At 38.0% G+C, this 23,696-nt stretch overlaps 1 protein-coding gene across 5 annotated transcripts in view; it reads left to right on the top strand.

The window, feature by feature from the left end:
* The window catches only part of ANKIB1 (ankyrin repeat and IBR domain containing 1), an 80,900-nt gene that overhangs the window by 11,683 nt on the left and 45,521 nt on the right, over positions 1–23,696 (top strand). For all 5 annotated transcript variants that reach the window (XM_065731256.1, XM_065731255.1, XM_065731257.1 and 2 more), the window contains exon 2: positions 17,243–17,507. In XM_065731256.1, coding sequence (XP_065587328.1) covers positions 17,320–17,507 — 188 coding nt within the window. In that variant the 5' untranslated portion in view covers positions 17,243–17,319. The remainder of the gene's footprint in view (positions 1–17,242; positions 17,508–23,696) is intronic.

Below are 23,696 nucleotides of genomic sequence, written 5' to 3'. Positions count from 1 at the left end.
ATAACACAGATCACACGCAACTGTCAAATTATAGTCTTATAATGAGTCTTTTTTTTCTTAAGTCTTTTTATAATGATGCTTTTTTTTTTTTTTTTTTTTTTTTTTTTTTTTTTTTTTTTCAGTGTTCTGGTTTAAAGGATAAAAAGCAAAATATTTCCTGACTGGTTTATTAGACTATAATTAGCGTTGAATGTTAAATCTGTTTCTGCATGGGGAAATTTGGTTTTGCACTGGGAAACGTTCAGTAAATTTTTTCAGATCTGTATTGGCCGTTCAGGTGTTTTAGGTAAGGAGGAATGCATTTCCTTTTTCTTCCCCAGCAAACAAGTCGCAGAGGAGTCACAAGAGAAGTAATAAGGTTACAGACCACAGGAGAGTGGGGAAACAGGAAATATTGGGAAGAGGGGAAGATTTTTGGCAAGTTTTCTTTTATTTATTGCTATTATGGAGTAGAGAAGTAAGGAAAGCAATTTGTATTTGATACCATGAACGTAGGAGAAGAAGCACGCTAGGAGGGTGCTTGTGTTCTCCTCTGTCTTTTGGTGTAACAGAGTATCTGAAAAGCATTGAGTGTTTTGTGGTTGCTGTATCTAGAAGGTATGGTAAATGTAGAAGGTTGCTGAGGCGGCTTATACTATGCTTACAGAGTAAGATTTTCTTCAGTAACATTGTTATTACCTTGTATCTGTCAGCTTCCTCTTTCCCTCTTGGGAAACATTTCTGTGTTGCATTGCTTTTTACCCAACAAGTAGTTTTCTCTTTGAGGAGTCCTAGGCCTCCTTTCTACTCTTTGATAACATTCTTGGTATTCGTGTTCTACAACAAAAAGCAGTGTGCTAAATTCCCTCTCAGCAGTTTGCATTCTTTGTCCTATGCCTGGCTACAGTCTTTCCCAGACAATTCAGTTTCTCAGCGAGAGATGTCTTTCATGAGGCAGTGGGAAGTCTAACATAGTTTAGCATCATTAAAAGACAGACTGTCACTCTTTCATCTTAGTGTAAGAAATAGGCCTCAAAGATATTCTTTACAGAATTCCGACTGAATCAAGCAAGGTAAAGGAGATTAGCCTAGACACCATAGACACCATCCCTTTATCAAGTATTGTTTGTCAAAGTGAGATGTATGTACATGGCAAGATGAGCCAGGGTCTGATTTCAGAACTGTCAGTCTGCCTTGCATCTTGTGGAAAAGCTATAGAGACTCTTTCAGGTTATTCTTCTCAGTGTGAATATGGCTTTCTTTAGTACACTTCTTGATAATTAAAACTGTGCAAAAAAATACATTTTGTCACATTTGCTTAAAAACTACCACAGTTCTGGCTTACTGGCTGTTAGTGTAAGCCTGGTGCCTGTGTCTCGAACATTAGCAGAAATTAGCAGAAATCAGCAGACCTATGGAGAGATGCAGCACCTGGAGGAGCAGTCAACAGCTGTCATAAGGGAAGTCAGGTGCCATAAACCTATTGAAATTCTTTGAAGTTGAAAGGGAAAATACAATTGTTATAATCTATTTGGATTTCCAAGAAGCATTTGACACAGTTCCTTGCTTTAAAGTCTTAAAGAATTCAGACAGGTGAGGGAGAGAAGTAGCTGGTTAAAACAAGTAGGAAAAAATAGGCAATTTTCACAGAGGCTGAAGGTTACTGACAAAGTCCCAGATAGATCACTGCTAGAACCTGTGCTGTTTAAGGTAAGTGATAAGTGGTATGACAAAGATGGTAAGTGGTGAGATGGTAGCATGTGAAAATCAGCTTAGATAAAAATGTGAAAGAGTCACAGGGTTGGAAAAAAAATATCTAAATCAGTATGTATGTATATCAAGGTTATAATAATATCTCTGAGGAAAATCAGCTCAGTGCCTACTGACAGCCCCGAGAGGAAATTACATGTTGAATGAAGAGATCATGCCACCACCATGTAAGTACATGCTTTTTGTGTGCTGTATACAGCTCCTGCTCACCCAGCTCGAAAGTGGCATCGAAAGAAAGGTTAGAAGAATATCAGAAACAGCAAAAAGGAACAGAAAACTTGGACCAAATTCATTTCATAAGAATTAGGAATCAGTATGTAAAAGTAATCTCTAAAAAGACTGATCTGACAGCAGGATGATTACTTATAGCAGGCAGTATGAGAGAAATCTCTAAAATCACAAGAATAAGTGGAGAGATTTTTTCTGCTGTCTACTTCTCAGCTCTTGTAGATAGTGAAAATGACATTTCACAAGTGTCAGATTACAAACAGAAAGGTGTTTCTTCACACTGAATGGCTAAGCTGTGAAATTGTTGTGGCTGTTGAAAAATGTACATAGTGTCAGGGAGCTTTTGAGCAAATTAATGGAATAAAAGTGTACTGCAGCTTATTAATACACGCGCTGCAGCTCTGGCTCAAGCATTCATCAGATGCTAAATTGCTGAAGCCTAGGAGAGGATGGTGGAAAAGGATTGGTTCATACTTCCCAGTTTTTATACTTTCCTGTGCTGTACTCAGCTGGCAACTTTTTTGGACAAAATATTACATGAGAAGTACCTGATTCAGTAGGATCATTATTTCAATTATATAATCTTTGGAAACAAGATGCGAAAGAAAGATGCACATGTTGGTAACAAAAAGCTCTTGTAAGAATTGAAGTTACCTTCTGTTTGGTTTCATATGGGTGAAGAACATTCATACTGTGACTCGATAGAAATTTTGCTGCCATTGAGACACGGTGTTGTTTCATGAAAGCCACGTGATGACATATTTACCAAAAAAAGTTGACATAAATGTTAGAAGTGGTAAATGAGATTGCTGGAATTGAAAGAGTAATCTGGTTGTCAATAACAGTATACATAAATAAAATTGCTTCAGCTTGCTTTTAGCTAATGTCTTCAAAGAAAAGTGCAGTTAGATATAGGATTCTGTTAAGGTAGGAATTACCTTGTTTGAATTCCAATCAGAATTTTGGATATTTATTCATAAGGAAAAATTGCCTTTATTTTTGAGGAGCAGCATAGTTTCTTGTTTTGTTTTATTTTTCTTTTTTTTTCCAGACTCTGAAATAAGTTCCAAAACTGCACAGGGCTCTTCATCAGACCTACAATCATTTTCAAATGCTAGCATAGTATCTTCAATTTTATTTTTTCTGAAGCTAGTCTAATATTTTTATAATATTTTTTTTTTGGCTTAGTAATGTAGTTACCAAAAGCTCATTAATGTTTCGAGTTTCTTAGTTGACTGTAGAAAGCAGATAATCAGATTTCCACATTGAATATCAATTGTATCCATAACACGTTGGCTCCAAGAGTCTATTAGAATTTTTGCAGTCTTGGTCATAACGATGCGGACAGTAAGAACATTCACAAATAAATTTGTATGATGAAGAACCTGCATTTTAGGACATGGTCAATCCATTAATTGTTGGACTAAAGACATTTTTTTCATTTAGCAGATTGTTCATTGTTTAATTAGGCTTTTTGCAGCTCTTTCTGTTACATGTAGGACTGACTGCTGTCAGGAAGATAACAAAGATAACAGAGATTCTGAGGTCCAGGATCAGCTTCAATGCAGAAGGTAACTGAAACTGAGGAACACTACTCCTGGATTTCTTCAGCACCTAAACCCATTGTGGTGTTAGAGGATCCCCCTGGAGAAATTATCTGAGATTCTGCTTGAAGATCAGTGCCATCCTGATCCTTTTTCAGTAGATAAGTCTTGTTCCTGGCCAGCACAGCAATAGAGGCCCTTTTAGTCATCAAGGATTCTTCCCTTCTCAGTACCTGAGAGCTTGTTCTCTCTGTAAAATCTTGGAAATCTTGGATTTCTTCATGAACTGAGGCAATGGTTTTCATCCAGAAATTGTTGCTCTACTTCTTTCTCTACTGTTTTGTTGGGTAGTTTTTTACCTTGATCAACCATTCAGTTGATTTAGTGTTTTTTCACAACATCACATTTGCTTGGGATTGCATCTTCACACTGCCCCAGGTATGTTTGAGCAGCATTCAGGCCTGCTTTCTCTTAGCTTTTACAAAAAACTGTAGGATGATGTCCAAAGAGATGCCTTAATGTTCTTTAATCCAAACTCATGGAAGTTGCCATTGAATTAGTTCATCGAAGAGGAAAAAGAATGTTAAATGATTTTATCTGAAGGAAGAATAATTTGATTACATAGGCTGCTTAGTGAAGCATGGTCTGATGTAGCCTGTATGCTAAACCAATAAAACAAAGCTGTTCCTGGCTTTCTGCAACTATAGCAGTAATTTAAAATGAAAACCTACTGCAAACCAGTTAGCCTTAATCTAACAAATGCGGTACAAATGCAGTTGGGTTTAGTGGCACACAGATGCTCTTTTTATTGTTATGGCACATTTCTGCACAGAGGTTTTTGTTTTCAGGGAGTAGAAAGTAGTAAGAATCTGGTAACTGGAATGCTGTGGTTTAGAAAATGAAGAACAGGTTTTATGTTGAAGTTTTGCTGTTTAAGAAAGACTGTGACTGTGACAGAAATCTGAGGGGATTTTTGAGAGAATGATGACAGAAGAGTGGGGTCTATGTTAACTACAGTTCTCTGCACACATGAGCTGAAGTGTGTGCTAGGCAGGAATGAGCAGAGAACTCAGTGGTCACCACTGCACGCTTCCCAGCAATCTTAGCTATGAAAAGAACACAAAAAAAGTGAAATGTGAAATCAAAAATTATTTCTATCACAGAACATCTGCTTCCTTTGCTTATAGCTTAGATTTTTAATGTAAATACTAATTTTAAAGTACATTGTAACACATTTTATTTTTTTAAGTTTAGATGTCAGGAGAAGTAGTAATATTAGTGGTTCCCTTATGCTTCAGGGAGATGCATTTGAACAACTAGTCTGCTAACTTGAAGAGGATAGTTCACTTCTCAGTGTCACTGGTTTTGGGATATATTTTCTGGCAATTAAATTATGAAAAATAATGTAAGGAATGTAATTGATTCTGTGAGTAAGTGACAGTACTTCAGTATTCTGGACATCAGCATCATCATAACCTGTAGAAAGAGGCAATTAGATTCAGTTGCTTAGATAGTGTCCTGCAGTGTTAACAGCTCCAAGTCATTTCAAAGTCATAAAAACAACAATATGCTTCAGGAAAAACTGAATATAGCTACCTGGTACTCTGAGTTTGGATGACTGACAGAAAGATGTCAAGTGTATGTAGTTACTGTGTACACAGCAGATACTTACAGGAGTGCACGTTCACTATTTAATGATTCTATTTTGACCTCTTGCATTCAAAATAGAAACTGAGAATCATGCTCTGGCTGCAATTTATAAAATATATTAACAAAAACCCTCCTGACGTATTGAGTAAGGAGTACTGCAGGGTTTTTTTTCTGCTTGAACTCATTCCTTACTCTCTCTTTCATCTTGAAGGAAACCTCCTTGTCCTGGCTGGCGCATTGTATGGACAAGTAACAGACACATAATACTTGAGAAAGTTTCAGCTAAGTAGATACCATTTTAAGAGACTTACGTGGTCTCAGTAATTTCCTAGATGTAAAAGCCAGAAAAAGGAATGTTTGTAGGACAACTATAATTCACCTACTTGTGTATGCCCTTATGTCTGTCAGTTTAAATAAACATCTACTTGCTTTTCCTTTTTTAGCATCCATTACAATGGTGTGTGGATGATGCAAACTCCGTACTATCCTTTCCCATTCCTGTTTTTACTTTCTGCTCACCAACTCTTTAGGCTGTTTTCCTTTGCATTCTGCATTCTTCTTGCTCCTGGCAATCCCAGCTGGGCTTGTTACTCCTGCCTCTTATTTTCCACTACCTGCTCTGGGTGCCAGCAGGAGCTGTGGGAGCAGATGACAGAGCTGCTGTTCCTGTCTTCTCTTCTTGGCCTCACCATTACTCTTGGGAGAAATCAGAGGAAGGCTCCACTAACCTTCAAATGCAGGTAGCTGTTGTATCACCCCAGTATCCATACAGTTAGTTAAAGTAAATAGCTGAAGATCTTTTCAAATGAAGCCATACAAATTTAATTAGTTGGCTAAAACAAATATTTTTTTATGCTGGTTCTTTAACATCTTAGTAACTTTAAATGTCTATACTATATCCCATTTCATGCAGTTTGATGTAAAATGTGTCAGATATTGCACTGGTCCTTTTTATTTCTCTTTTTTCCACTCCTCGCCTTACACAGTAGGAGTCAATATAGAATTCTACTAAGAACAGCAGTCATTAGGATTGCATTAGTGTCTATGCCCATCACGAGGTACATTGATTTTGTTAAGAGGACAACTGATTCAAACAGGGATGTTTTTTTGTGTGTGTGGTTGCTTTGTTGATTTTGTTTTTTTGAGGGGAGTAGTTGTTTTTTATTGTTGCTTTGTTAATAAACTTCCTACTCTTTTTCTATATTTTCTTTTCTTGATATTATCTTGAATCCAAAATCACTATCATGCCAGCAACACTGTGTTTCATTGCAGTTACTCTAGAGTCAAGTATAATCTTCACAAAAACAAATTGTAAGTGACATGCTGTAATTAAATTTTGCATAGCCTTAATGTGCATGATTAAAGAGGTTGTACACAGTGGAATACACAACCTGATATTTCAGTATACATGTTATGGCAAAAGTTAAAAACATTTCCAGTTATGTTTTAAACCAAAGAATAGTGTAAAGTAACATTAGATCCAGTATCTCTTTCGCCATTTCCCTGCCAGAATCAGCATTTTGCCAGTGGGTATAATAAATATTTTATCAGAACTGCATCAAGTTGCAGTTCTGCTAATTTTGGGGCATAGGTAAGGTGCAAGTAATGACAGTTTGGTTAACTGAGGGACAAGTTTGTAGCAGCAATGTTCTCAAGATTCTGGGAACTGAGCAAACAGGATGTGCAGTTCTCCGACTTGGAGGATTTAAACAGTTCCTGAAGTTGTCTCTCTGAAATATTGTAAAACACTTCTGAAATACTGTGTAGAAACTGTTTTGCGGTGGGAATCCGTTTCATTTCAAACACACGGTGATCTCCTGGATTCTGTGTTGAGACCTCAAATGAATGTGTTGCTTTGAAGGAGTGCTGACCAGTTAAATTGCCTCTTTGTTAAAAGGAAATTGACTTGTTCATTCATCTGAAAAAAATCACAGTATCTTTGAAAGATCAGTGAGGTCACGTTGTCTTTTAGCTTTATGGAGAACAAAACTAGCATGTAAGAATGCTTCCAGGAAACAATAAAAGTACGTGCGTGTTTGTTTCTAGTCCAGCACTTTTGTGAATGTTGTTTATCTTTCCCCAACAGCTGAATATGCTTTCCTCACTACCCACTTGAATGGTATAGAAACAGATACTGTTTTAATGTAAAGTGTTTTTTAGAGTTTCATTCCATAGATACGTGTGTAGTGAATACAGTGCACAAAGCAGAGATGTCCTCTGTCACAGTTCAAAGCTAAAGGCTGATTCGTTTATTCAGTTACAACCTGCAGACTGTCAGCAGTCCATGGACTGAATGTTCTCTCAGTCAGAAGTCTGGTAGGATTCTGTGACTGTTGCTTTACTCTGACAGGTAAAAGTATAGCATGTATTTTGTGAGAATCGACATTGGAAATTCAATTTTACTTGTTCGCTCTGTTTTTTACTTCTCTTTTTACATTATTAAGAACTTACTTCTGTTCATAAACCCAGTTATTTTTTGTGTTGGAATAGCATTGATTTCAATTTTTCAATATTTCTACAAAATGTGACTATATGTTTTTAAAAAGTAGTGGAGCTCTGCCAGCTATCTACAGCCCAATTGTAGTTGACTTACCTTGTATATTCATATCCTTATTTGGTGAGATACACCATCTAGACCTTTTTCATATTTACAAGGTACAGCTACAGCGTGACCCTACCAACTGGTTCTCTTCCCTGTGAGAAAGCTTTGTCAAGCTGGGAGGTGTGTGCTTCAGGAATGTGTTAAGGTTTTTCAATGTATAAGAATTTTTTTCAGATTTTCCTGTGGAGAATTCTGATCTTGAGAAGCCTGGTGTTAGCAGCCTCTTCATTTTTGCTTTCTGTAGATGTGCCTGGAAGGCCAAAATGTTTGGATTTCATTTATATCAGTTTAATGGCACTGGTGTTGCATTAACATCAGAGCTTTTAGCTGGCTAGATCACAGAGGCTCTCCAGAGGGCTGTCTTCAGGTTACGCTGCAGTTTCAAACCTGTTCACCTGAATCTTAACAAGGCTTTTAAGCTGTGTTAAGCTAAGCAAGTGTACTTGAAAAATACATCCTGAACTCAGCCAAGACAGGGTCAGGGTACATTGCCCCCTATTTAAGGCTGGTTAATCAAGTTCCTTGTAGTTTTTTTATAGCCATTTTTGTGTTGCTGCGTTCCATTTCTGCTCCTTTCCTGACTGCATTCATAGAACGGAATATTCCAAGTTGGAAGGGACCCACAAGGACCTATGAGTCCAACTCCTGACCCCACACAGCACCACCCAAAATCTAAACCTTGTGCATGGGAACGCTGTTTGAGTGCACAATGAACTCCGGCCATGTCCACTGCTCTGTGCAGCCCGTTCTGTGCCCACTGCCCTCTGGTGCAGACCCTGCCCCTGACCCCCAGCTGCCCCTCCCCTGACACAGCTCCATGCCTTTCCTTCAGGCCCTGTTACTGTCACAGCTCCGCTCCCTGTGAGGATCTGTGGCTGCCATGAGGGCTCCCCTCAGCTCCTTTGGGCTGGGCAAACACAGAGACTTCAGGGGCTCCTCACACTTCTTGCCCTTTAGACCCCTCACCATCTTAGTAATTCTCCTTTGGATACTATCTAATTGTTTTATGTTCTTCTAATTTGTTGCCCAAACCTGCACACGCCAGTTGAGTTTACCCTCGGTTTTTCTAAGCATCTCAGTCCGATAGGAACCACACATTGCTTTGAACTCTGCTCCACAGCAGGGCCGCTCTGTTTATTCCCCCTGTCCATTATCCTGTAAGCCTTTGTGTTGTAGTCCTTGGTGGTTGCTTTACGATGTACCTTTTGTCTGTTGGAACTGATTTTAGAGGTGATAGACATTTGTCTTTAATTTAACTGAGCTGGATCATTGCTTATTGTACAGTTAAACAAAACATGTTCCAGCCCTTCTTGAAAAGAAGCTCCCATCCCAGCTGGCACAGTGACCTTTGGGTGTGAGGAGACAGGCATCAGAAGTGTTAGACTGAATGAAGCTCTCATGTTGCCAGCATGAGAGGGGCAGAGGGAACACTGCCAGTCTCTGATTCGTATTTGTCAGCTTGTAACTGATGCAACCTGTTCTGAGTCATCAGCTGCTTGTACATCTTTATATAGAAGACTGGATGATACTTGTTCACTTTTGCTTCTGGGGTACATGATGCAAAAGTGGTGTGACTTGTGGTACAGAAAACACTTCCATAGACGTATTGAGCTACTAGTAATTTATGCACTGTCAGAAGTGTTCTGAGGTATTTTAGTAGGTTGAGCAGTCTATCGTGAATTTGTTATACAACAATAAACACTGTTTGAAATTATAAAGCCAGAACTATCAAGCATTCCTGCATTTTGCTTGAGTTTCAAGAATTTCTTACTGTGCTTCTTCAGCTACTGATCTAGATAGGTGAGATCTTTGGGTAGTAATGTCAGTACTGTACTAGGTACAGGTATTTTGTAATATTTAAGATTTGATCAGTCTACTTAAGCGGAGGAGTGAAAAGCTAGCCCCTAAGGAGCCCTACTGTGTTTTATGACTGGAGCCTGAGAAGGCCATAAAGGAGAACATTTCTTGTATCAGTAATTAAGTTACATCAAATGAAATCAGATTATTAAGTCCTTGACAAAAGGCTTTACTGAGAGCAGCTTCGAAGTTTTATGCAGATTTCAGAGAACTTTGTGGATTTTACTGTGGTTGGTTTGCTTTGTTTTTAAATAATTTTCCAAAGATATGGTGTCCTGGAATGAATCTGAAGTGATCTGCAATTCCAAGTGAAACTATTTCATACTACAGGGCACAGTTACAGAATGATAATTCTATTCCATTTTACTGAATTGTTGTTCTCTTAGGTTACAAAAAAGGATGCATCAAAACAGATGCACATTTTAAACTGCACCATTAGTTTTTTATATTTTTATTTTTTAGACAATCTGCAGGAATGCTGTGTATACCTTTCCTTTGGTTGTACAGTATCTTGTGCTTCTGTTACGTATATTTACGTATTCCCAGTGGATTTACCATATCTCATTTCGATGATAAAGAATGTAAATACTGCAGATAACACATGGAAATTCATGTAGCAGTTATTTTAGCTACAAAACCTAGATTTGTTTCCATAAGGTTATAACTTGCTTCTGATCTCTGCTACATCTGTCTCGATTGCACAGCTGCCCGTATATCAAGGCAGAAGAAGCCAGAGCCATGCTTAGAATTCTTTTTTCTCCACAAGCTCAAGTTGGACACAGGCAAAAGAAGCATGTCTAAAAGAAAATATTCCACCTGGATCAAAGTCATTTTGCCTGAGTTAGTAAGCTGAGGTCTCAAATTACCAACTTCAGCAATAACTTTAAGCCTTTTAAGTGTGCATACATATACTAGCAGGAAAAGTTTGTAATGTAATTTACTAGACACTCTATCCTGCAGATGTATAAATGAGGAAACAATTCCTTCATGACACTACCCTACATTTTATTCAAACAAATTCTCAACTTTGAAAGATTTTAAAACAAAGAGAACGTATATATTGGTTATCTTTCTACAGAGGATTAAGACATTATATTTGTAGATAGTATATTTTATTTTTTGATCTATACTTTAGCACGTTAAGCAAAAAACTCAGTTTGGCAATGTTAAACTCCATTCAGAAGGTTTTAAGTGGGTAAGATGCTTCCATTATTTCACGTTGATTACTTAAGCTCTTTTGGCACAAACTTTGAAATATTTCAGTGTAAAAGAACAACAAAAACAAGTTAGTCTACAAAAATAAATAAATAAATAAAGTACCTCTTTTCTGTGACTTGATTCTCTAGCTTTGCTTACATAGTTAATGAGAATTTGACAGAAATATTCCTTCAGAGGCAGATGTCCAGCAAGGGAAATTTTTGCCCAGTGATAAATTTGGTAAATCTAAAGTCTTTACTTCAAACTTTTAAAAAATAGCCTTAACCTGATATTTTCTAATATATCTTAATTATGGACATCTCTGCCAGCTATACACAAAGTACGTGTGCATTTTTGAATGTTTTATTTTTAATATCGTCCTCCTGGTACGAATTGGGACATTTTTTTTAGCATTTCATGGAGAGAGGAGGGGGCAAGAGACAAAAGGAGAAATCAGTGCTTTATCTTCCTGTTGAAAGGACCTGGTATTCTGAGAGTTCTTGAACGTAACTTTTGACTTACTCCATTTGTGTTAGAACATCTCAATAGTGAAGATCACCAACATCATTGTGCAACACTCCTAAATATAAGAGGTTACTCAGCTTTTTCATAAAATGTGGAGCTGTTCAAGATTCCCTTCTGCAAATTATTTGATTTGCAATGCAGGACAGACTGCAGTAAATATTTTATAAATTCACCTTTTAAAAATGGACTGTTTAACTGCAGTATCCAAAGCAAATGAAATAGTTACCTTTTGAGCTAACTGTGTTTAGGTCAGAATATGCTTCTAGAGTGCAGCATAATATTTTGTATTTTCAGCATTATCCTTTTATCCTTTTTGTCTTGGCAAGGCATTATCAGTTGTCTTTGTAAGGGTATAGAAAATAGTACACAAACCAATTGTAGTAATAATGTACTAAATTTTGTTAGTATGAAGATATAATTATTAGTGACTATGTCATGTCAGTCTTCTTCACGTTCATGTTCTTATAGTTGACATGAAAAAATTATTTTGAATACAAAATACACTTTTTTTGTATTCAAACTTGTCAGGGTTGCAGTGCTGAATAACAAAATGTTAAAACGATACCTAGTTCTGCTGATGCTTTTTGCTTGTTATATAGATAAAAGCTTTTTTTTGTGCAAAAAAATGTACCTTTTTCTTCTTGCAGTTAAACCTAAGTATTTTTTACTGATATTGATGTTTACTGAGGAGTACTGTGTAGCACAGCATGTCTTCCCTTCCCTGATACAAAACCGCTGCTGTGCGATCATGTGCTCGTGCTACATTCAGCAAGAAAACTTGCTTCAGTATTAAAGCAAGTCAGATGTAAATTTAGAGATGTGTGTCATCTCATGAAAGACTTGTGTATTGAGTGCATTGCTCTTAAATGTGTGTTAGAAGAGGTTTCAAAAATAGCTGTCTGATCCCTCTCATACAGTATTTCACTATTCGTTATAAATTTTAAGCATCTTAAGTTTAAGTTTCTAGGGAGGAGCTACTTCTGAAATCCTGTCAAGCCATTAAAATTGTCCTTAAGCTCACTTCTATGACGATGCCCACGAAAAAATCAATAATTGGGCAGCTGGTGCAACTGCAACAAAATCACATTTGTCTTCATCTACCTTCTTCTTTCTGTATTTACTCTTTTTCATCTTGTACTTGCTCTTCAAGCTCCTATGGGAGTGTCCATCTCTGTTAAATATTTATGGAGCTGTGGTTATTGAAGTGCTGCTTTTAGCAGTGTTGCTAATAAGTCCATAGCAGTTTTACTGTTCTGTGCCAAAGCAGAGAAGTGTGATGCTCTTGTCTGACTTTATGAGAATCTTTCTTTGGACTTTGAAGTGATTTGTGTTAAAGGAATTTTGGTTTTATGCTGTAAGTTGGAGCTTTTATTTGGGAATGGTAAAACACTCTCTTATTTTCAAGAAGATGGTTGATGTTTGAAATAATAGTGGGGAGATATAGTAAGCAAACACTGCATTTGGTTTTTCCTGTATTCTTTGGTATAAAAGGCAGTAATCATATTTTTGGTTGATATAAATGCTACTAAAAGGCTATGGTATAGCTCTTTTTTTATTATAGAACTTAAAAATACAGCAAACATCTGCCTACCAAACAAAGGTCTTCATCATATAAAACTCTGCTAGAGTCTCACTGTATTAAGATAAAATATTTGAAAACTGCCATTTTTGTGTTGTCATATTTGTTATACTGCAATGTTTTTGCAATACAACGCATTAAAAAATAGCCAAAGAATTTTATATGCTGAGTTTCTGCAAACACCAAAGCAAGATTAGTGACACAGTGCATCTGGGAGTTGATGAACCAGCCTTAAAGCCTCCCCTGTATGCAGCTTCCCAGTCCTTGAGGCCATGACCTGGCTGGGCCTTCCAGGCCCCATCTGTTTTGGGAGGATACACATGTATTGCACATGCTTTACCTTCAAGCACGAGAGGAGGGGTTGAAAGAACAAACTAAGTTTCCTTTCTGAGATGGATTACTGTTGGTTCAAGCGCTGGCCTTGTTAGCTTACTGTCCTTTGAGAGCATGTAATGGATTGGAAGCCTTTAACAGAAAGAAAAAACAACGAAGGCATCCTGGGCCCCTTTCAGCCATTCTCAGATGCAGAAGTTTGCTGTATCAGCTCATGTTTGTCCTTTTTCTCCTTCAGCTGAAGCAGAACCTCCTTTGAACTCCAAAGCAGTCGGTCTGTTTGCTGGGAGCTGAGCTGGCGACCACAGACAGGCAGACCTGGAATATACAGCAAGCACTCAGCAGCTTGAGAGAGGCAACAGCTGTTGGTTGTTGGTTTCTTCTGACTTCCTGAGATGCTGGGAGGCAGCTCTCACTGGCAGTGTACAAAGGCAGCTTTGCCCCCGTGTACCCACGGGGTATTTCTGCTGACATATTTGAAGGCTAATGCAGAAGAAGAAAACCACGCTGTAGCCCACCAAATTTTTGAGGCATAGAAGGCTGAGTGAGAAAGATGAATGTCCTTTTAGATATCGTATGAAGCTGGAAGACATTAGCGCGATTTATAGTATCCTATATTTTAAACAGGGGGTTGTTTTTTGGATTAGTTTTGACCCTGTCACTTCTCTCCTTGTGTTCTTCCAGAGATTGGTTTCTTGCTATCACATCAAATAGAAGCTGTTTGCCTTCACCTGAAGTGTTTTCATGGGCTGTCCCCATTCTATCATATTTAATTTTCTTTTGATAATATGGTGATTACAGTTGCGTTAGCCATTTGCTACATTTTCAATACCTCTTGCTGATTTTTGGTCTTGGGAAAAGTTCCTCTTGTCTATTCAGAGCCACATCGCTGCTCTGTTTTATAATCCTTCTTAAAATTCTCTCTTTCCTTCGACTCTGAGAATCTTGAGATTTGGAGAGTGGTCCTCTTAGGTAGAGCTGTATTTGATTGTGTTTCTTTGTTCACCTTCCTGTACCATGTCTGTGTCATACACAGCCCTTCAGTGTGCACATAGGCTGTAGGGCTTTTTTTAGGGAAGCAGATGTCAGTTTTGCAGTACTTGCTGCAAATTCCTGAATTTCCCAGATGTTATGATAACGTAGATAACATTTTGAGCAACTTGCTTACATCGTTTATATTATTCATTTTGAAGACTGTTCTAGAGTGTACTGTAGCCATCCTACATCAAAAAAATAAATAGGTTGCTCAGCATGCAGTTAGCTAATGAAATAAAAAATGTTTGCCATTTCTGTACTGCAGCCACCCTACTTAGACTCTCAGTTCTCCCATGCATTCCCAGCTGCCTGCCTAAATATGTACAGATTTCTGCTTCAGGATCTCAGCAGCCTCACTGTGCCCCAGGTTCCCTCAGGGCCCCATATCTCCTTAAACTCTTAGCAGCCTTTCTTGCCCATGGCCAGGTTTGTTTAATGTGCCAGGTGGGGCAAGAGGCAGCGTGCTCTGCTGCTGACGGAAGCTGCCTATGTGCTACGTTCCAGAAATAAGTACACAGCAATTGATGCTGTTACCTTCAAATTCCAAACTGTGCAAGAAGTTTTTTGTGCTATTTTTGTTCTTCGAGGGCATTAGTGGGATCTGCATTATTGATTTGCCTGACAATTTGAGGAACAGGATATGCTTTAGGCATTTTTTCTTGTCTGCTTTGGTTTGTAGTCTCAAGAGCTGTTGGTAGTCAATAGGGATTGGCAGATACTGTAACATCATAAGCTTTCCTCATTAACGAATGTGACTCAAAGTCATTCTCTCAAGTTATTTTTAAGATCCAAGCTCTTGAAAGCTTTGGGCTTTATTTTGTTTTTATGTAGAGGGTAATATGAACTTTTGGATTATTGAAAAGAGAGAAGGTTTTTCCATGATTTTTACAGTATTTTATTAAAGCTTAAAACTATTTAATATTTACAGTAGCATAGTTGTTTATATATCTGAAAGCTCACTGATCTAAAGCACCAGAAGCTGTGACATGGTAATGTGAACATTCAGGGGCTTTCTTGAAAATCGTGAATATAGTATCTGCATGCTTATGTTATAAAATACAGAGCCAACAGAAAGATAGAAAATGCTGCAGTACGTTGGGCTTTGGTTTGCCTGTACAACAGGTGTGCTTCTGCTTTCGGAATACCTGCGCATCCCTTGTGATGTGAACATCCAACTGCTTCACAGGGGCTTGCTCCTGACCTCAGGGTGGAACACAGGGCACCGTGCTCAGTGTGCTGGCTCAGCTGTTGTGCAGACCTGTCATCCCATGGTGGCATCAAGCATCAGGACACATCTACTCCAAACAGGGATTGCTTCACTGGAGTTTGAAGGAAAAGGGGACTAAAATAGAGGCCACCACAGCCATTGTACTCCTTCTAGGGTGGCCCAGACAGCCATATACCCTGGTGGTGTGAGGGTGTGTTCCCTTGTCTTCACCAAGTGACCCATCAGAGGAACTGCAGTGCGGAGAGGAGACATTGCAGGGCTCCAGAAAGTTGCACTCATCAGAATGTGAGCAAACTGCAGCTGTACAGGGATGCAGTGTAAAGGTGTGCTCAACCTGCTCATTGGTACTTTTGCTATTAGTGTGATGTGCAAGTTCACAGTAGCAGCTGAAAGCAGCTCATGACAGGACTGCTCTGGGAACAAAAGTATAACGTTGCAGCTTTTCCCTGGTTCCCCAAATCCTTCTCACATGGATTGCATACTCATCCTGATTCCCTGAGATTTTCTGCAGCTTTGGACCCGTTACATTCATCTGTTGTTTTGTTTTTTGGGTGTTTTTTTTTTTTTTCTGTTTAGAGCTGACCTGGGCACCAGTAACTGTGCAGACAAGCAAGTTTGAGATAGTCCTTTTATTTGTTGAGTCAACATTAGACTTGTTGAGTAGAATATAAGGGAGTGGGTGCATAGCAGCTCCTCTCTGCCTGATTGTATGTTCCCAACACAATTGATTCTAGTTTCCCATCATACTGTGCCTGGCATATTTGCATCTCAGAGTGTGTGCTGTGGGGGAAGGATCTGGCATGGAGCAGTCTGCATGTGGTGACTTGTGTGCAAGAGACCTCCCGAAGGTTCACTGCACTACCAGCTGTCGCCTGGTGCTGAGTTCCCTTTCTGTCTCTCTGACACAAAGCACAGCATGCTCGTTCAGACTACACAGCCCAGTAAGTTTCTCCTGTCCCATCTTGCTTGCTCAGTCTTAGTGTAACTCAGACTGCTGGTCCCTCACATCAGGTGAGGGCGAGAGACGAGCACAAAAGCTGGCAGTGCTCTGAAGTAACTTTAAGTTGCAGTAGGTTAATGCTAGTACAATGCTTGGCTTTGTGGACCCAGTCACTGTTGTTCTGCAACTGTTGTTTTAAAAATGGGCTCGATGTTTTAAAGAATCTGCTTAGCAGAACTGTTAAAATAGGGCTCTAATGTTCCTATGTTTGTGTTTATTGGTCTTGCTGGCGCAGAAGGGTGCTGTTTTCATCCACCTACATGTGTATAGGTACTTGAAGTATATTTTTCTTGGTGTTCTTTAAGTAACAGTTAAACTCAGGTCTAGTTTCTTGCATAGTTTTGAAGAATTTTGTCTCTATTAAGAATTTGACTTTGGTCGTACTGTGTTTTGAAATCACTTCTAATTTCTTATTCACTTCTCATTCATGGAAATTCACTTTTTGTCCATGTCTGCTGATAGAGATGAGTACTGGCCCTCTTTATATTTTCTGTATGATTGGAGAGTATCTGTAATAAAAATACTCAGTAGGGAAGTAATCTGTGAATAATTGGGAATTTGTGTATCCTACCTATAAGGACTTCAGGAATTCATGGGCAGAGGTTTTAGGCCCTAAGTACTCTTCACGTGCATGCTTACAGTGCTGTAGCTCTAGGTTAATTCATCTGGGAAAAAGTGCTTTACAGAATAATTGACATACTGTTTGTCTTTTTAGGCTGTGAAGCATGTTACAGAACCTCACAACAAGTGAAGGGGAAAGGAAAAAGTGCCATTGATAGCTAGAATAGCAACATGGGAAATACAACCACCAAGTTCCGCAAAGCTCTTATAAATGGAGATGAAAATCTGGCCTGCCAAATATATGAGAGCAACCCTCAACTAAAAGAAACTCTTGACCCAAATACTTCTTATGGAGAAACTTACCAGCACAATACTCCACTCCATTATGCTGCAAGGCATGGAATGAACCGTATCCTGGGGTGAGTATAATTCAGTATTGAGTTTGTCTGAATAACTGATCTAAGAAATTCAAGAGTTTTAGCTAGGTTATAAATATTGTGTGTGTGCATATGAACATATTTATGTACATGTGTTGCTGCAGAATTTGTAACATTTTCAAATAGTAATAGAAAACATGCAAATTAGTCTGTAATCCCAGTCTGGTACAACAGATTTTAATTTTATTTTTAGTGTCTTTGTTCTTTATCCATAACATTAATGCAGACAATTTCAGATTGCTTCCTGAAGACTCCTATACCACAACACTTTGAAAATAACGAGTATTTTGCTCTTCTTGATTGTAGAATCATAGAATGGTTCGGGTTGGAAGGAACCTTTATGTTTTCCTGTTTTAAGAGTCTGTTTGTGTCATACCTAATGGATACCAGTCTGACTGCGTAGACTTTCAGATGGGACAATTTGTATTTATTCTTCTGTTACCCAGTTTTATTTTCTGTTTTGGATGATAGCTGCTAACTTGAATATGAGTACATTTATTATTGCCAGTCAATACACAAAGCAGTCTTTAATGTTAGCTACTTGCATCCTTGCCTATTATTGTCAGCGCTCTAAGACCAATTAAAGATTAACATCGTGGAGTTTGACATCTTATCCATGTCCAGAGATCACAGGTACAAGCTGTTCCAGTCTAGCATTTCATGAATTTAATTCTGAGTAAACATTACTAAACCTTTTCTTCAGTAGGTAATTGTGGTTTAACCCAGTTAGTCCCCAAGTAGGGGCTGTCCACCCAGCCAAATTCCCAGTTTTTCAAGATTTTGTTTTGCATGATGTCATATGATTTGGCCCACTTAGGTCTGCTGTCCTAATTCCGTCCCCTCCCAGCTTCTTGTGCCCCCTCAGCCCCTCTCATTGGCAGGAGAAACTCAAAAATTTAAATGTCCTAGCTTCCTCACAGTACCATTCAACAACTAGAACATCTCTGTATTATCAACATTGTTTTTCTCCTGAAGCCAAAGCATAGGATCATGCCAGACACTATGAAAGAAGAAGCAACTCTGTCCCAGATGAAACCAGACAATAATGAGCTAGAGAGAGTTTCATTAATAGCCTCCTGCTTACATTAGGAAATGGAACAGAAACTTATACTGAACTGTCCTACTGTTAATATGCATTTTATCTCTGTGCTTATATCTATGACTGATGGGCCTGTGGTTTGTTGTATGCTCAAACTACTAGCCACTCGCCAGGCCTGCTACTTTATTTTTGTCTTCAGTGTTTCAGATTCACTCAACAGATTTTTATACTTCACAATTTCACATCTGCGTTGATTTTTTTGCTAAATATTTTTCCCTTCTCTCCCATTTAATTGATCTTTTAATTTCACTGTTGAATCATCTTTTAATTTCCTAACATCCTCAAAACATTCTCATTTCTGATTCTTCAGCTATAGAAAAATTTTAAATAAACATGATTTAAAATAGCATGTAGATTTTATTTACATTTTATATGATTTTTCTCTCTGAAATTTATAGGTTGGTTCTCTTAGTTTAAGAAAATACAGCCTCATTAAAAGGATACATTAAGTTGTTTGCGTATATGGAAATAAAAGTCATAATTACTGACTGCTGAGCAATCCATTAGTTAATTCATATTTTGGCATTATGATGAGATTTAGAATAACTGCTTCGCATTAAAAATAATTACTAACTTAGAAATGACATTTTACTTCTAGGTACATGGCCTCTAAGTCTAACAGGAAAATTCAGATTTATTTTGCACACATTATAAGCAAATGATGAATCATTCATTTTCCTATTTTGTGTCCAAGATTTGCAGTACATTTTTTTGCTAGTAAACATTGTGAAGGTAACTGCTGGAGTCTGCTGCTAAAACCTATACTGCTGGAATTGCATTTTTTGCTGAGTAATTTATTAAGGTTCTTTTCCCTGCTTGCATTTCTGCTATCATTGTAACCATTTTGTTCAGAAATCGTCTGTGACAGATACTACACAAAAAAATGCCTTTCTATTGAAAGAAATAGTAAGAACTGCAGTGTGCCTGTTTATAAGTTGATACTAGGAAGGACATGAGTGATCCCCAGTTAAGCCTCTTCCTGTGGATACAGGAAGAGATTAAATAAATTGAATATTGAAATGAATGCTTTGATTTACAGATGAGGTACCATGGCTAAATGGAAACAAATTTTAATCTATATGTATTTGGAGAGAGATTTGCTACTATGGAATATCTGCCATACTATAATATTGTATTTATGGAACATTTTAAATATTTGGGAATCTGTGGCTACACTAACATGTAGTTCAAACCCCAGACAGTATTTTGAATACAGTATCATTCTGTTTCTCTTCATAGGCCCACATTTGTATTACTGTGGGCAGATATTAACTAACATGTCTGTATTTATTGTTTTGGAAATTTTCTCAAAACAGAGTAGTGAGATGCAGTTGTCAATACACCTTTTGAATAGCAGAATATATTAAAACTGATGTTCTGGGATGTTCAGAAATAGCCTGTCTGACCCAATACTAAAACAAAGGGACAGACTCCCTGACGGTGTGATTGCTGGTGGCGACAGGCCAGAGGATCAGTGAAAGCACAGTCACCAACTTATTAATGAAGGAAAGCTGAGGGCATCCTGGTATAGTCATCTCAGAGGTGAAGAAACAGAAGAATCTGGAGAAAGGGTTAAAGGGTCTTAAAGCAAAACTCCTCTGACCTACCTTTATATAATCAGCATCAACTCTCCTGGCAGAAAGTTATGCTCAGAAAAATTTCTCAGCTCTTCTGAATCACACAGTTGTTTTACACCAGGTCAGCAATCTGAGTCATCCAGTTGCTGTGCTTTTCATCTAGCTTTTTACAGTCTAGAAACTGCATGTAGTGTATAACCAGGCAGCAGCCTCACACTTATTTATTTAACTGTGTAAATGAGCGATTTATTTTTTCCTTCACTAGATTCAGCAAGAATGTGTTAAAATACTAGGTTTGTATCTGTGATAATTTTTCATGAGTATCATAGAAAGCTTTGATTTATTAGAAAAGTTGAGATAAAAAAGGGGAAATAGCTAGGCATTCCATTAATATAAAACTTTTATTTGGTCTACAGCCCAATATAATGTTTACCTGACAGCTCACTTTCTTTTACTGAGCATTTAATGTTTAAAAAACAAAAACTGCTGGTTGTGGCTGATTAGCACAAGTGAGAATGTTCAAAGTGCTGCTTGAAGTTCCAAAAGCTGTGTGAGGTTCAGTGGTTCCCAGTGACTTATTTTGTCTTCCCAGTCAGGACATGACAGCAGGTGGCTGGTTGATGTGTTTGGCCGTGCCCCTGCCTGATCACTGCTGTCCATTCTGACCTCTCATTAAATGCTATTTCTAGGTGTTGCCCTGTGTGATGGGACTCTGTACCTTGTGCGTGTTTGTGTATGTAGGCCTAAGCACCAACAGCCTAAGTTCCTGTTTACTATAATATCATGGGAACAATTTGAGTGTCATTTACAGAGTGGTTTTCTGTTGCAGTGTGTGGATATCTGCTGTAGCTACTTAAATCCATCGTTGACTTTCTGAGAAGTTTGCCTTGGTTGTTAATAGATCTAGTTCTGAAAGGTCATGTGTTACAAAACTATTGATCTTGCTGTTTAGATTATGTTCATTGCAAGCTAATAAATAGGTAGTCATCAGTGGATAATAGATAAGACTTCTGGAAGTAAAATAAAAGGTTACATAACCATTAGAAACATTTTTTAAAAAGATGTAGCAGTCCAGTTTGAGAGCTTTGTGCAACATACAAATTGATCTTATTCCACTGTTAACATTTGTCATGATCCACTATGAATGCGAGTCTTGATTCTCATTCAGAATGACTGTTTAAATTGCATTTAGTGAATGGATGTAAAAACAGTGCAGACAAAAGAGCACATGGGGGAAAACCTTAGATAACCTGTAATTCTGCAACATATGTTGTGGTGTGACTTTCAGTGTTGTAGTTTTACTTGGAAGCTTTTTGAATCCATGACAGATTCTTTTTTTTCGTCATATACAGACACATAAAGAGACAGAGTGGAAGGGACCTCTGGAGGTAATCTTGTCCAACCTCCTGTTCAAGCAGGGCCACCTACAGCACGTTGCACAGCATCGTCTGTAGGCAAGATTTGAAGATGTCCAGAGAAGAGAGACTCCACAGCCACTCTGGGCAACGGGTGCCAGTGCTCTGTGTACTCAGTAAAGAAGTTTTTCCTCATGTTCAGGCCCAGGCCCTTTATACTGCTACATCGTAGCTCTTTGTGAGTATTCAAGCCCAAACTTGCTCATTTGGAGCAGTTACTGCTAGTCCTCAGCTGAACATGGGGAGAAATCAACAGAAGCAGTGAGACAGCAATAGCTTGTGAAGCTAATTTTTTCCAGAACAATAAAAGCAAAGGTTTCCAGTTACAGAAGGGTCTAGAAATTTTGATTAATCCTTCTGAAACAGAAGAAAAAGTATTTCTGCCCACTAGTTACAGGCAAGTTTTGAGTGTATTTAGGTGCTATCTCTCCTTGTTATCAGAATTTTCTGCAACTTTTATAAAACCAAAAACATTAGGTTATGTGCTTTTCCCTGCACGTTAGAAACTGCTTATGTTTTGTTATTAAAATTATAATCTCTTATCATATTATCCTCCTTTTCATTTTCTTGAAAATTAAATACTGTAAAAAATAAGATCCCGTATTGGTGAGATGAGATGTATGAATACAGTACATTTATAAAGATTCTTTACATTGCCCGTTCTCCTTAATAGAATCCTGTGACTATTTGACTGCAGGCAAAGTAAAATTACATTTGAGCTGTAATGAAGCAGGGTGTAACTTTGGTCCTCAGCGCCAGGGTGACTAAGTTACTTTTGTTACCACATAATGTTTGTGACTGTCAAGTTGGTTGATACCTGCTGAATCATTGTGTCAAGTGGCTTAGCCCTGGAGTTGGGCACACGTGCTTTCCTCAGCAGAGAGATGTACTGGCTCAGTAGTTATAGGAATGATGGCTGGGAGTGTCTGATAAGCAGAAATCTGTCAGGCTCTCATCGCTAAATGCTATATCCAGCTCTCGTATTCAATGACATTATGTATAGACTGTGAATGAGTCAATGTTTAAAATTCGTACATTTTTCAATTTAAATAAAATCACTTCACTGAGACATGTAAGGAAAATAAAAAGCCTCTTCTATTGATGTCATTAAGCATCAAGCTACATGCAGATTGAAAGGATTTTTCTGGAGGAGAGGAGAAAGGAGGAAGATGAGACAGTCCTGTAATACAATCATATATTGTAAAAAGAATAAAAGGGATAAAGAGCCTACTAGTATTTGCTGTATAATTTCATCATTTTTGCTATATAAATAATGTCAACACTAGATGTCATACACTGCAAGGTGATTTACAAGCTGATAGGAAGATAGCAGTCCCTGCACAGAAATACAAAGCTTTGTGTTTAAATGGTGAAGATGAACCCATTCTTTGGTAGCTTCGAAGTTATTATTTCATCTGACATTTTTTTAAAAAACAATCTAAAATAATCTCATAGTTACTTGAGAAGAGCATTCTCCGTGGGCAGTCTTTCTAGAGAAAAATGGGTGCAAAAGATGTATTTGGAAAGAAGGCTGAGAAGATCACACTGAAGTTAGGGGATTGGTTCTAGCTCTAAAGAAATGAGTAGGTTGAGGGGCCAGAGAAAGCAATGAAAATAATACAGATTTTGCATTGCTGAAGATTGCCAGTCACAGAAGTTGCTGGTAAGCAGCCAGTTCCATTGGAAGCTGCTTCTAGTTTGGCACACAAACTTTTCTTTTTCTTTTAAAATCTTACTTAAAATACTGAAATAGAAGTCAGAAGTGGCATGGGATCATGGAAGCAGCTTTTCTAGCTGTCCAACAGGCTGAGCTGAGAATTCAAAATTAAACTAAAAAATTAAAATCCAGTTGTTCTTCAGTCATAATAGTTAACACAAACCACTAAAACTTTAAAATATATATGCTCCTTTTTATTAAGGAAAACAGCAACTTCTTGTTGATGCACATCTGTTTAATACCTTTCTTAAATGCCTTTAGGTGGTAGGATGCTACGTTAATGTGAGTCAGTCCAGAGCTGGAGTCAGACTAGCTGGTGACCTACTTTTAGTCACTTCAATAATCTTTTGGAAAACAAGGTAT

Source organism: Cyrtonyx montezumae, unplaced genomic scaffold (genome assembly GCF_038088225.1).
Source record: "Cyrtonyx montezumae isolate F1298 unplaced genomic scaffold, pur_monq_1.0 scaffold_14, whole genome shotgun sequence".
Taxonomy (NCBI): domain Eukaryota; kingdom Metazoa; phylum Chordata; class Aves; order Galliformes; family Odontophoridae; genus Cyrtonyx; species Cyrtonyx montezumae.
Note: the sequence above shows the minus strand (reverse complement) of the source record. Positions and strands in the feature narration are given on the sequence as shown.